Source organism: Nomascus leucogenys, chromosome 8 (genome assembly GCF_006542625.1).
Source record: "Nomascus leucogenys isolate Asia chromosome 8, Asia_NLE_v1, whole genome shotgun sequence".
Classification (NCBI taxonomy): Eukaryota; Metazoa; Chordata; class Mammalia; order Primates; family Hylobatidae; genus Nomascus; species Nomascus leucogenys.
Window position 1 is genome coordinate 89,260,257 of NC_044388.1, and position 13,518 is coordinate 89,273,774.

Sequence of the window (13,518 nt, forward strand, 5' to 3'; positions counted from 1 at the left end):
TGAGATGGAGTCTTGGTCTGTTGCCCAGGCTGGAGTGCAATGGCACAATCTCGGCTCACTGCAACCTCCGCCTCCTGGGTTCAAGCGATTCTCTGGCCTCAGCCTCCCAAGTAGCTGGGATTACAGGTGCCTGCCACTAGGTCCGGGTAGTTTTTGTATTTTTAGTAGAGACGGGGTTTTTAGTCAGGCTGGTCTTGAACTCCTAACCTCAGGTGATCTGCCCGCCTCGGCCTCCCAAAGTGCTGGGATTACAGGGTAAGCCACCGCACCCAGCCTAGCCTTGCTTTTTTAACAGTCCTTTACATGTTATCTTATGTCTCAAAACGAAAATTATGACTGTTCAGTTTCCCTTTCTAGCTTTTAGCCCTAAATCTCCTTGAGGAAAGACTCCATATGATGTTCATTTCTTTATTTGCTTTGGTCTTAAGAAGGCACTCTTGCAAATATTCATTCCCTCTTCCTGACCAGGATTCATATTGATAATATGGAATGAAATAATCCTTTATGGTTTTCTTATGCTATAATCATTTTTCAGACTCTCATTGGAAGAGAACAGTATTTGTGTCTTCTGCCTCTAGCTCTTTATGAGGATGTGTCAATAGTCTTCCTGGCTAGCAAAAGTCTTTTCATTCTTATTGCATTTGTTTGGTTCAATATCATAATTTATGATCACTCAGATGCCAGTGATCTCTCCATCCTACCATGATTACCTCTTTATCTGAAAACAGCTGCCCACCTGCCATTTGCCCCATCACTGACACTTTGAGCATGGTCTTTATTTTATTGTGTATTGTATTTTTTAGTGTTTAAAAACATTGTAGACAAAGACCTTGTTATATATCTTTTTATACCTCCGATGTAATCTCTTTATGGTAATGGTATCAATAATACCAGATTGTCAGGCTCTGTAATGCTGTAATGTTTGTTTTTTTTTTTTTTTTGAAATGGAGTCTTTCTCTGCTGACCAGGCTGGAGTGCAGTGGCATGATCTCTGCTCACCACAACCTCCGCCTCCCAGGTTTAAGCAATTCTCTGCCTCAGCCTCCCGAGTAGCTGGGATTACAGGTGCGTGCCACCAAGCCCAGCTAATTTTTGTATTTTTAGTAGAGATGGGGTTTCACTGTTGAGCTCTGTAATTATAAAATAATGTAGTGTCTGGCATGAAAGTGGATCTTTGATTATGGCTACCTGATGCTTTGCCTTATCCTTCACTAGAAATAAGAACCTATTTCTTAAGCCAGCTGTCATAGAACTATGGGGTAGGAGTTAACAAGGAGAAAATAGATAAATAGATGGCTCCCTGAATCTATATAAATTTCCTACCCACAGTCTTTTTTTTTTTTTTTTTTGAGACAGTCTCTTGTCACCTAGGCTGGAGTGCAGTGGTCCAACCTTGACTCACTGAAACCTCCACCTCCCAGGTTCAAGTGATTCTCATGCCTCAGCCACCCGAGTAACTGGGATTACAGGCGCATGCCACCACACCTGGCTAATTTTTTTGTTTCAGTAGAGATGGGGTTTCATCATGTTGGCCAGGCTGGTCTCGAACTCCTGGCCCCAAGTGATCTGCCTGCCTCAGCCTCCCAAAGTGCTGGGATAACAAGCATGAGCCACCACGCCTGGCCAATTTCTTCTTTACCTCTTAGTAATTGTGTCTTATTTCTCAGCTTATTTCCTTCACAGCATGAAATTGTGTTTATTGTTTCTCTCCCTATCGGGAACCTTGTTTGTCTTATTCATTGTTGAATTATTAGGAACTAGCTGAGAGTTTGGTATGTAATAGGAGCTTGATAAATATTTATTGAGTGAATGAATAATGAAAAGCATATTTGGTTTCATGAACATGAATACCTACTTGGAATTTTTAAAACCACTTTTTCTTCCACAGACTGGAGTTGAGGGACACGTAAAGAGAATCCACCAACACCTCTCCCTCCACACACACCAGCTTCCCATTCTCCCACTCCAACTCTAGCTATAGGAGTTATTGTTCGTGGGCCGGGCACGGTAGCTCAAGCGTGTAATCCCAGCACTTTGGGAGGCCGAGGCGGGCAGATCACTTGAGCTCAGGAGTTCGAGACCAGCGTGGCCAACATGGTGAAACCCCATCTCTACTAAAAATTTAAAAATTAGCCAGGTGTGGTGGCACACACCTGTAATCCCAGCTACTTGGGAAGCTGAGGCACGAGAATTGCTTGAATCCAGGAGGCAGAGGTTGCAGTGAGCCGAGATCACACCACTGCACTCCAGCCTGGGCAACAATGCAAAACTCTGTCTCAAAAATAAATAAATAAATAAAAGGAATTATTGCTCCTTGGTTTATGTCCCAGATGGACTTTTGCAGCAATACAGTGATGTGGTAGTAAAGATACAGGGCTAAATTTGCAGTTGTCTAGACTTAATTTAATATAGAGTATCCAATTTATACCTTGTTTTTCATGTTCTTCACTCTAATATCCTGGTAGGATTGAAATTGTATCTAAAGTCTGAGCACACTGCTTGCCTAGGGCCACAGTAGACCTTTCTTCAAATTTAAATTAGCTGAAGGCTGGTCGTTCTGTATGTGAAAATGTAATCCAAATATCCTGATTAGGCACAGGCCATCCCAATTAGGTGAATGATCTGAAGTCCTTGCTTTTTATCTGCTGACATTTATGATTAGAAAGCCTTAAAGCAGTTAAATTTCATTAGCGGCATTCATTTGTATCTTATTACAGATTGTCTGTTTCCTGCAACCCAAAGAAGCTGCTTTTCTTCTCCTTATCTAATATTTAAGTTTGAACATATATTAAGCATACCTATTAAAGGAACTATACTGGTGGGGCACAGTGGCTTACACCTGTAATCCCAACACTTTGGGAGGCCAAGGCAAGAGGACTGCTTGAGCTCAGGAGTTCGAGACCTACCTGGGCAACATGAGACCTCATCTGTACGATAAAACAAAAAATTAGCTGAGCTAATTTTTGGTAGTGGTGAAGGCCTGTGATTCCACCTACTCAGGAGGCTGAGGTTGAGGCTGCAGTGAGTTGCACTCCAGCCTGGGTGATGGAGCAAGACCCTGTCTCAAAAAAAAAAAAGGAACAATTCTGCAGAATAAGGAAGGGTTAGGCATCTGTAGCCCTACGTGTAAACCCTTTCTGCTACAGTCTCCAAAAGTGATCCCTATTAGCACGAGTTCCTTCTCTCTCCATCTGTAGATTATGAAAAATAATTCTGAGTAAAGATGCTAGGAGAGCATTCATTTATTAGATGAATTCCATGTAGACAAAGTATTTACCAAGAAACAAGCCCAGGAGCAGGGAACCACCAGGTTGCCTGGTGAACCAGCCCAGGTCAGAAATGGAGCAGGTCAGAACTCCTGTATTGATCAGTAGTGGGATCATGCCTGTGAATAGCCATTGCATTCCAGCCTGGGCAACATAGCAATATTCCATCTCTAAAAATAATTTAAAAAAAGAAACAAGATTTTTATATCCTTAAATTATTATATATAATTCTTTCTCTTAAAAGAATCTTCTGCTGACTCTCAACTTTTCCTGGAAAAAATGGATCATTCCCACCATATAGGGATAAGCTATATGGACTCCAACAGTACCATGCAACCTTCTCACCATCACCCAACCACTTCAGCCTCACACTCCCATGGTGGAGGAGACAGCAGCATGATGATGATGGTGAGTGCCATAGGAGGGTCAATGCAGGCCCTTTCTCACCCACTTGGGTAATAGAAATAATGGAATTTTAGTACTGGAAGCTTATTACCTTTAAAGGTCAGTTTACCAGTGAGGATAACTAAAGCAGACCCAAGCAAGTCAAGTCATTTGCTCAAGATTACGTGGCAGGCTACTTACAGAGTCACACCAGAACCAAGATTTTAGGCTTCTTTCTTTGGTAGTCCCTTCTTCTAAAATCGACTCTTTTCTGAATTAGGGGTTCTGGTCTTTATGCCTTGGGTGGAAAAGAGAAAAAGACAAAAGTTGGCCGGGCACAGTGGCTCATGCCTGTAATCCCAACACTTTGGGAGGCCGAGGCAGGTGGATCACAAGGTCAGGAGATCGAGACCATCCTGGCTAACACGGTGAAACCCCGTCTCTACTAAAAATACAAAAAATTAGCTGGGCATGATGGCATTCGCCTGTAGTCCCAGCTACTTGGGAGGCTGAGGCAGGAGAATTGCTTGAATCCAGGAGGTGGAGGTTGTAGTGAGCCGAGATCTCACCACTGCATTCCAGCCTGGGCGACAGAGCGAGAATCCGTGTCAAAAAAAAAAAGATAAAAGTTGATGGTGGGGGCCCAGGAGAAAAATTGATGGTGGGGGCCTAGTAGAGTACTCATGCTCGGTGCCTGTGGTAGTAACGCTAACATGAGGGCAAAAGCCTCACACTCACGTGAATGTCTTTTCTTATTATCCAGATCTTCTACTTTTAAATGTTCTAAGCTTCTTTGCCCCAAATTCTCATTTAGAATTTTCATTCATCTCTAACTGACTTGTTTTGGTTTTCTGGCAGCCTATGACCTTCTACTTTGGCTTTAAGAATGTGGAACTACTGTTTTCTGGTTTGGTGATCAATACAGCTGGAGGTGAGTAAGCCATTAGGTAGTGTTGGAAGGTGATAGTCACATGAGAGACAGTGACAAATAATTTGGAAGTCCAGCACCTCTTTCTGTCCTAATTACTAAGTCAACATGGTAATGATGCATAACCATCTTGTTTCCTATTTCCTACCTAGAAGGTAGGAAACACAGTACTTTTTTGGTCCTCTGGTAAACCTCTGTTAACTAACATGTATGTTTTGGAGCTCTAAAAAATAATTTAGATACTAGATAGAAGTTTTTTGCAATCCATTTTCTTTCATTCTTTTCCAGAGTGTTTAATTTTATTTATTTATTTTTTTGAGACAGAGTTTCACTCTTGTCGCCCAGGCTGGAGTGTAATGGCAGCTATCTTGGCTCACTGCAATCTCTGCCTCCCAGGTTCAAGCAATTCTCCTGCCTCAGCCTCCTGAGTAGCTGGAGTTCCAGGCACCCACCACCATGCCCGGCTAATTTTTGTATTTTTGGTAGAGACGGGGTTTCGCCATGTTTGCCAGGCTGGTCTCGAACTCCTAACCTCAAGTGATCCCACCTTGGCCTCCCAAAGTGCTGGGATTACAGGCGTGAGCCACCATGCCCGGCCTCAGAGTGTTTACTTATTTGATAAGTTATTAGTCTTGGACATAAGACTAAGTCAAGTTAAATACTACAAAATAACTCTAAGTTTAAAACTATTGCTCTAATACTTCAATTTTACGATAAATTAAGTACCACAAATTGTGAAATGACTTGCCCTCAATCATAGAGTTAATATGTCAGAGCTAGGACAAGGACCCAGACCTAGAGCTACCTAGACCAGTGTTCTTTTAGTCTACCAAACTATAGCCCACATCCTTCCTGATTCTTGGCATGGCCCATCTTAGTCACTCCTAGTTTTGAGGTAGATGACTACCCATCTCTTTGTGTCTATTATGTTGTATGGTATACTTTAAATTTAACTTGCGCAAGCTCAATAGTCAGCTGGACTGAGTTAGGTACCAGATGTCTCTTTGGAGCCATAAAATCAATTTGTTTTGGGAAGAAGGAGAGCATTTAGTTCAGGTAATGTGTTAAATTAGCAGTTTGAATACATTTATATCATTACCAACACTTCACAGTGTGAAAGACTTAGAATTGAAATGCCTATTCAGGAAATGTAGTCAGCCACTTATGAAACTAAATTGTTTTATTCCGTTTCCATATTCTACATTGTGCGTTTCAGTGTAACAAACCTAATTTAATGACATCAAGCAGTCTGACCAAAAGGTTATTGTTGTTCTGATTATTTTTCTTATCTTAATCAGAAAGTAAATATGTTCTTGGCAGAGGCAATAGTTTTCAGTTACACCATCTTAGCTGTTCTCCTGTCTGAGCAAGAGAAGAGGTAATAATAGAATGTCTTCAAAAACTGAGAGTAGCATTTTTTCTATGTGTCTTTCTAGCTGGACAGCACATTGGCTAATGATTTTGCACATGTTTGACAGTACCACCATATTTTCCTTCCATACTTAGAAATGGCTGGAGCTTTTGTGGCAGTGTTTTTACTAGCAATGTTCTATGAAGGACTCAAGATAGCCCGAGAGAGCCTGCTGCGTAAGTCACAAGTCAGCATTCGTTACAATTCCATGCCTGTCCCAGGACCAAATGGAACCATCCTTATGGAGACACACAAAACTGTTGGGTAAGAACTGAACAGATCCAGATGAAGTCCTAAAGAGCGCGATCAGTTAAGCAGCAAAGCCCAGCTATGCGATCAGCAGCAGCCCTCTTCTTGAGTTAGGAGTTCTGTATGACCTTGATCAAAACTGTCCCTGGAGGTTTGGGTTTGTAGGTCATGAGCAGGCCAAAGGAGGAATGAGAGGAGGTCTTCTGCAAATATGAATGTTTGTTTTGAGTTGTACGGATTGGCCACTTTGGAAGAAGGGAAGTGAGGAGTCCATATTTTAAAATATTTACCAAAATAATAATGAACAAGTTAAGAAATTCATATCAAGATATAAAAGAATGGCAGATTGCAGTTGATTCTATAAAGTTATACCTAGTCAGCTCTGTCGTCTTTTTGTTTACAATATAAGACTGTATTGATTTCTGTGTTCTGTCTAGGAAAGTATTTGGATGATTATTGGTTTTTCCCATAGATTGGCAAATGTTTTTTGAGATTGTTTTAATAAAAATGTAAGTCTTAAAACCAAATTGGACCTTAAGAAATCCTATAGACTGACATCCTGCTTTCAAACAAGCAGTGTTATTTATTGTACTGATGAGCTTACTGAGGCCCAGAAGGATTGTGACCTACCTAAGGTGGCACACGGGATGAGTAGCCAGGTCTCCTTATCTCTAATTAAGTAATTTCGTCTATACTACCCAACCCTCAATTCTATTTTTTTTCTTTTTTCTTTCTTTTTTTTTTTTTCTGGAGACAGGGTCTCCTTCTATTGCCCAGGCTGAAGTGCAGTGGCACAATCTTGGCTCACTGCAACCTCTGCCTTCCAGACTCAAGTGATCCTCCCACCTCAGCCTCCCAAGTAGCTGGAACTACAGGCGTGAGCCACCACACCCAGCTAATTTTTTTTATTTTTTGTAGAGACGAGGTTTCGCCATGTTGCCCAGGCTGGTCTGAAACTCCTGAGCTCAAGCAATCAGCCCACCTCGGCCTCCCAAAATGCTGGGATTAAAGGCATTAGCTACCACCCCCAGCCTCTGTTTCGGTTTTTGTAGAATGTAAACTTTGCAAAGGTGGGAAGCCTAAAAATCTTCGGGCAGATGAGCTTGAGAGGGTTTGCAGCTTCCCTTTCAGGATCTAAGGTGGAGGTAAGTCGGGATTACTCCTCATCCTTTTCTCCTCCTCCGGAAAAGGGTTCCTCCTACTGGAGGAACCACAGCCATTATCTGGCCAGTGTTTATAAGCCTGACAGCCCTGTTTCATTTCCACGGACCAGTCAAAGAACATTCAAGTACCCATGAGTTGCCAGAGTGGCTGTCCAGTTCCAGCTGAGCTCATGGGCAAGAACTCTTCCCTCTTTCTCCTGATCTGCAGAACTCCGAGGAGTCCCTGATTGTTGTGTCCCTGTTTACTCTCCAGGCAGCAGATGCTGAGCTTTCCTCACCTCCTGCAAACAGTGCTGCACATCATCCAGGTGGTCATAAGCTACTTCCTCATGCTCATCTTCATGACCTACAATGGGTACCTCTGCATTGCAGTAGCAGCAGGGGCCGGTACAGGATACTTCCTCTTCAGCTGGAAGAAGGCAGTGGTAGTGGACATCACAGAGCATTGCCATTGACATCAAACTCTATGGCATGGCCTTATCGATTGCAGTGGGAAGCTGTTGAAGACTTGAAGACGTGATTCCTGCTCCAATCATCCCTTCTTGCTCCTCTTTGTGCACGTACACACACACACACACACACACACACACACACACACACCTGCTCAACAGAGGTTAGATTGCAGTGGGAAGCTGTTGAAGACTTGAAGACGTGATTCCTGCTCCAATCATCCCTTCTTGCTCCTTTGTGCACGTACACACACACACACACACACACAGACACACACACACACCTGCTCAACAGAGGTTTAGTTTACAGTCTCTGAGCTAAAGTAGCAACCTCCCAAATTGTTTTTTCTAATAAGCTGAGATTCCCATTTCTCTTAAGGAGAAGCCACCTATGAGATGTCTTTTCCTTCTCCATCATCTTAGAGCCAAGTTATATGTTCTTGTCTAATCCATGTAGCTTTTTGTTCAATGACTTGATCATCTGCTTCCTTTTTGAATTTTTAACAGATAGTAAGTAAATTTGGTGGTTTTTTTCCCTGGGTCAGTGATGGAAAGGGGTTAACTTCAGCCAGGATTGATGGCAGCTGAGGGAAATTCTTGCTCAACTAAACCCAGAACTCAAACTTAACATTAGAAAATAAGGCCCAGGGCCAGACACAGTGGCCCATGCCTGTAATCCCAGCACTTTGGGGGGCCAAGGCAGGCTGGATCACCTGAGGACAGGAGTTCGAGACCAGCCTAGCCAACATGGTGAAACCCCGTCTCTACTAAAAATACAAAAATTAGCCGGGCATGGTGGTGGGCGCCTGTAATCCCAGCTACTCAGAAGGCTGAGGCAGGAGAATCACTTGAACCTAGGAGGCAGAGGTTGCAGTGAGCCAACATGGCGCCATTGCACTCCAACCTGGGCGACAACAGTGAAACTCCATCTCAAAAAAAAAGAAGGTCCAGCTTTTGGATTCAATGAGCGGGAAATACATTGTGCCTTTCTCTAGATGTGATATGTTATACCAAAATCTTTGTAGTGTGCAGGGGGGTGGTTTGAGACTAAATACAGGCTTAGAGCTTGCAGAGTGTATATTCTTGGATGGCTGACTCATCGACTTGCATTCCCACTTAACACTTTGATTAGCATGAACTTGCCAATCCAAAAATGACAATCAATTTGAGAAAATAGAAATAGATATTTTTAAATAAAACCATTCGCAGTTTACTTTGGCTTGATACCGTGGTTTGTCCCAGCTGAAGTGAAGCAAGAGAGTTTGAATTATTTTTCCCATTATTGTTTTTGCATGTCTGCCTCTAAAACTGTGATTTTCAAGCTTTAGCGTGCATCAGAATCACCTGTAGGGCTTGTTAAAACACTAATTGCTGGGCCTCAACCCAAAAGCCCCAAAGTGGCACTTCTGAGTTCCTGCTGATGTTACAAGGGACCACACTTTGAGAATCTCTGCTTTAAGCTAAGGAAATATTGCCTGGTGGGTTGGCTGCCTGGTATTGGGCATGGAAATTTGAATTGCTGATTGGTAGATGGTGTGTCTGGACTTAACTCATGTAGTAAATACTGCTGATCAATACCTAATCATTCCACATTTATTAAGCTCCACCTGTATGTATGTGCACCCAAGCACACATATGTGAAGGGCTATAGCCAAAGTATTTTTACTAGCCTGTATGAAATCATTAGTCCTTATTTTTAAAGGTCTATGATTGTTGAGAGAGACCTTTGATCTGCAGTGTAAATCTACCAGTCATGGGCCAGAAGGGCAAAAGCCCAGCTTTCTCTTTGGAAAGACTCAGGCTGTGGTTTGTTGATGGCCAGGTTTTCCTCAAGATCCAACAACTGTGCTTATACCAAGCAGATCCTCATCCTCCATATAATCATCTTTGTTATTCGTGGGGGTTTAATTACATTACAAGTGGCCAAAACCCCTGTTCTCAGTGAAGAATCACATTGGATTTTTATTCTGTTGTAGTCTACACTGCAGTCTTATTCCTGGTTCAAACTACCTCTTTAAATTGATTTGTCTTGTGCTGGTCTATAATCCTGTCCTCCTTGGTGCTAGATCCAGTTGTGCCTCAGGGCAGAGGAAACAAAACATAGCTATCCTGTTGGCCTGTGTTGTGGTTTTGAAGTTTGTACTTTCTCCGTGGGTGCCAGTTAAATATTGGAGAGCAAGGAATGTGGACTTGCATGGCTTTGAACCAAGAGAGGGTTGTGAGCCTACTGGATTGAGGTTAAAATCCAAGAACAATATTTAGAGCTTTGTGCTTTTCTCTCATTCCATCACCTTGTAATGACGATACTTAACATGAGCAGGGTGAATGACAGGTACTGACAAAGTCCAACACAAAGGTATAATACAGCCTGTTGTCTCAAGCCAAGGAATCATAAAACCATGAGAAATAAATAGGAATCAATAGTAGTGACATTGGTGCTCTCTAGAAATCTCAGCATGAGCTGCTATAGAATACGCTCCCAGCAACAAAACCTTAGTAAGGCCAGCTAGACCCAGTGGCTTACGCCTGTAATCCCAACACTTTGGGAGGCCAGGGTGGGAGGATGGCTTGTGTCCAGAAGTTCGAGACCAGCCTGGACAACATAGTAAGATCCTATCTATATAAAAAATCAAAAATTAGCCAGGCATGGTGGTACATACCTATAGTCCTGGCTACTTGGGAGGCTGAGGCAGGAGGATTGCTTTAGCCGTGGAGGTTGAGGCTGCAGTGAGCCATGATTGTGCCACTGCACTCAGCCCGGGTGACAAAGCAAGACCCTGTCTCAGAAAAAAAAAAAAAAATTCAAGACCAGTTAAGACAAAATGCTATGACTTTGAAATTCACAAAAAGAAATAACAGTTTAGATTAGGTCTTCAGGTATTCAGGATAGAGATAATCTCCTGAAAAACCTGAATTTCAGAGATTCTTAGACTGGCTGCCAAAGGATGAAGGTAGTGAAGGAGAAAAAGCTTAAATTTCATCTTGAGCTCTTGGATTGTGATAATACAATGATTTCATTAACTTTTCATTTCTGTATACCTGTTCATTTGGAATTTAATGCTTGACTTCTTTGTTCATTTTGGATCTAAACTTCTCTTTTCTTCCTTCCCCATTCACATCTATTAGAAGACTGCATCACCATTTCTTTGGCCCCCTTACTCTGTTGTCCTTTCCCTTTTCTTTCATTTTTTAATCTCATGTCTAGTATATTAAGTCTCCATAGCCCTCCTGATGCAGTAGACAGTACTATGCTGTGGATATAATACCAACCAGAAATTGGCATTTATAAACCTGTTAAGAGACTTTAAGCATGCTTCAAGAGGCAGTTGACGCACTGGAATTTCTATAAGGCTGGTACCCTTCCCAGAGTTACAGAATCTTAGGTGCTGTCTCTAGTCTGTGATGGAGGAACTCCCAGCATCCCCATTGCCCACAAATGGAATCCTCACTATATCCACTAGGAGATTAGAAACTAAGGTTTCTTCAATACTTCTATGTTAGGGTTGTCTGAAATTCCCTTTCAGGCTGTGGGTACTGGTCTTGGGTTCTAGTCATAAGGGGTTCCTTATAAGGAGCAGGCGGAGGGAAGTACACTTTCATGTCATTTAATTTTGATCCTGCCCTCTCCAGCTGCTCCTTCAAAAGATACAAACTCTGGGCCGGGCACAGTGGCTTACATGCTTTGGGAGGCCAAGCGGGGGCAGATTACCTGAGATCAGGAGTTTGAGACCAGCCTGGCCGATGTGCTGAAACCCCATCTCTACTAAAAATACAAAAATTAGCTGGGCGTGGTGGCGCATGCCTGTAATCCCAGCTACTCTGGAGGCTGAGGCAGGAGAATCACTTGAACCCAGGAGGCGGAGGTTGCAGTGAGCCAAGATGGCACCATTGCACTCCAGCCTGGGCGACAAGAGCAAAACTCCATCTCAAAAAAAAAAAAAAAAAAAAAAAGATACAAAGTCTGCATTTGATATTTGATATAATGCCTTAATTACTGGGTCTACAATTAATGTTGACTGTTTTAGATTGTAAGCTCCTGGAGAGCAGTATTGCTGTAGTAGGAATGTTTTAACAGTGTCATATGAAAAAGAACAAAATAAATATTTTGATTTTGATTCTATGCAAGTCTTTTTGCCCAGAGTGATAATGCAATAAGCTAGTCTGTTCATATCTGCATAGAGTCAGGCCATTACCATCAGTTTTTAAGATGTCCGTATTGTGGCTGGGCGCAGTGGCTCATGCCTCTAATCCCAGCACTTTGGGAGGCCGAGGCAGGTGGATCACGAGGTGAGGAGATTGAGACCATTCACTAACACAGTGAAACCCCATCTCTACTAAAAAAATATATAAAAAATTAGCCAGGCCTGGTGGTGGGTGCCTGTAGTCCCAGCTACTAGGGAGGCTGAGGCAGGAGAATGGTGTGAACCCAGAAGTCGGAGGTTGCAGTGAGCCAAGATTGCGCCTGGGCAACAGAGTGAGACTCCGTCTCAAAAAAAAAAAAAAAAAAAGATGTCCGTATTTTAGGTGGTATGATCCTTTTAGGTTTTCATCTCACTCTCCTCCTATTCTACTTAAAATGACATGCCTAGTACATGCCAGAAGATCCACGTGACCTTCTGCACAGGAGACAGGGTCTTCATGAAGCCACAAGTATTTTAGTATACTGAGGATTCCTCAGTTTAAAAGCCAGCTTTTGTCACATCATAATCCCTTCCCTGTTTCTGCTGTTAGGCAAGAGGCTCTGAGCTGGGCCTGTAGGAAGTTCACCGCCAAAGCTTGAGATGCACAGTGACCCTGCCAGTCCCTTTGGTAATGCCAAAATGCTGACGTCACGTGCTCTTCCCACTGGCCCCCAGTGGGCATCTTGCCATCACCACCATTCCTAGTCTCTTCCTTAGTGTAGTGTCATGAACATGGACTTAGAGGAGTCAATGAGTTTGGATTCTGGTTCCACCACTTACTAGCAGTATGACCTTAGGAAGTTAGTCTAATGATCCCTAAGCCTTAGTTTTCTTATTTAGAGATGGATCCTCACTCCGTCACCTAGGCTGGAGTGCAATGGTGCAACCTCGGCTCACTGCCACCTCCATCTCCTGGGTTCAAATGATTCCTGCCTCAGCCTCGCAAGTAGCTGGGGCTACAGGCACACACCATCGTGTCTGGCTAATTTTTGTATTTTTAGTAGAGACGAGTTTTTGCCATGTTGGCCAGGCTAGTCTTGAACTCCTGAGCTCAAGTGATCCGCCCGCCTCGGCCTCCCAAAGTGCTGGGATTGGGAAAGGTGTGAGCCACTGTGCCCGGCCATAATACCTGTTTGAATTAGGCACCTAGCATAAAATAGGCATTCAAGCCTCAGTATATTTTTTTATTATCTACAATTGTTGTTACTCCAGCTTTCAGGAGAATGAAAAGTAACACTCTTCTTGATAAGGTTAATAGGTTTGTATTTTTCTTTTTTGTTGTTTTTGTTTTTGAGAAGGAGTTTTGCCCTTGTTGCCTAGACTCGAGTGCAATGGTGCAATCTCAGCTCACTGCAACCTCTGCCTCCCGGGTTCAAGCACTTCCACCTCAGCCTCCCAAGTAGCTGGGATTGCAGGCATGCGCCACCATGCCCGGCTAATTTTGTATTTTTAGTAGAGACAGGGTTTCTCCATGTTGGTCAGGCGGG

At 42.9% G+C, this 13,518-nt stretch overlaps 1 protein-coding gene across 1 annotated transcript in view; it reads left to right on the top strand.

Moving 5' to 3' along the window:
* The window catches only part of SLC31A1 (solute carrier family 31 member 1), a 41,752-nt gene extending 29,782 nt beyond the window's left edge, over positions 1-11,970 (top strand). Inside the window, exons 2-5 of the mRNA XM_030817649.1 lie at positions 3,511-3,674; positions 4,509-4,581; positions 6,085-6,253; positions 7,655-11,970. Of these exons, the coding sequence (XP_030673509.1) occupies positions 3,546-3,674; positions 4,509-4,581; positions 6,085-6,253; positions 7,655-7,856 (573 nt within the window). The 5' untranslated portion in view covers positions 3,511-3,545 and the 3' untranslated portion in view covers positions 7,857-11,970. The remainder of the gene's footprint in view (positions 1-3,510; positions 3,675-4,508; positions 4,582-6,084; positions 6,254-7,654) is intronic.
* The last annotated feature ends 1,548 nt before the right edge of the window (positions 11,971-13,518 follow it).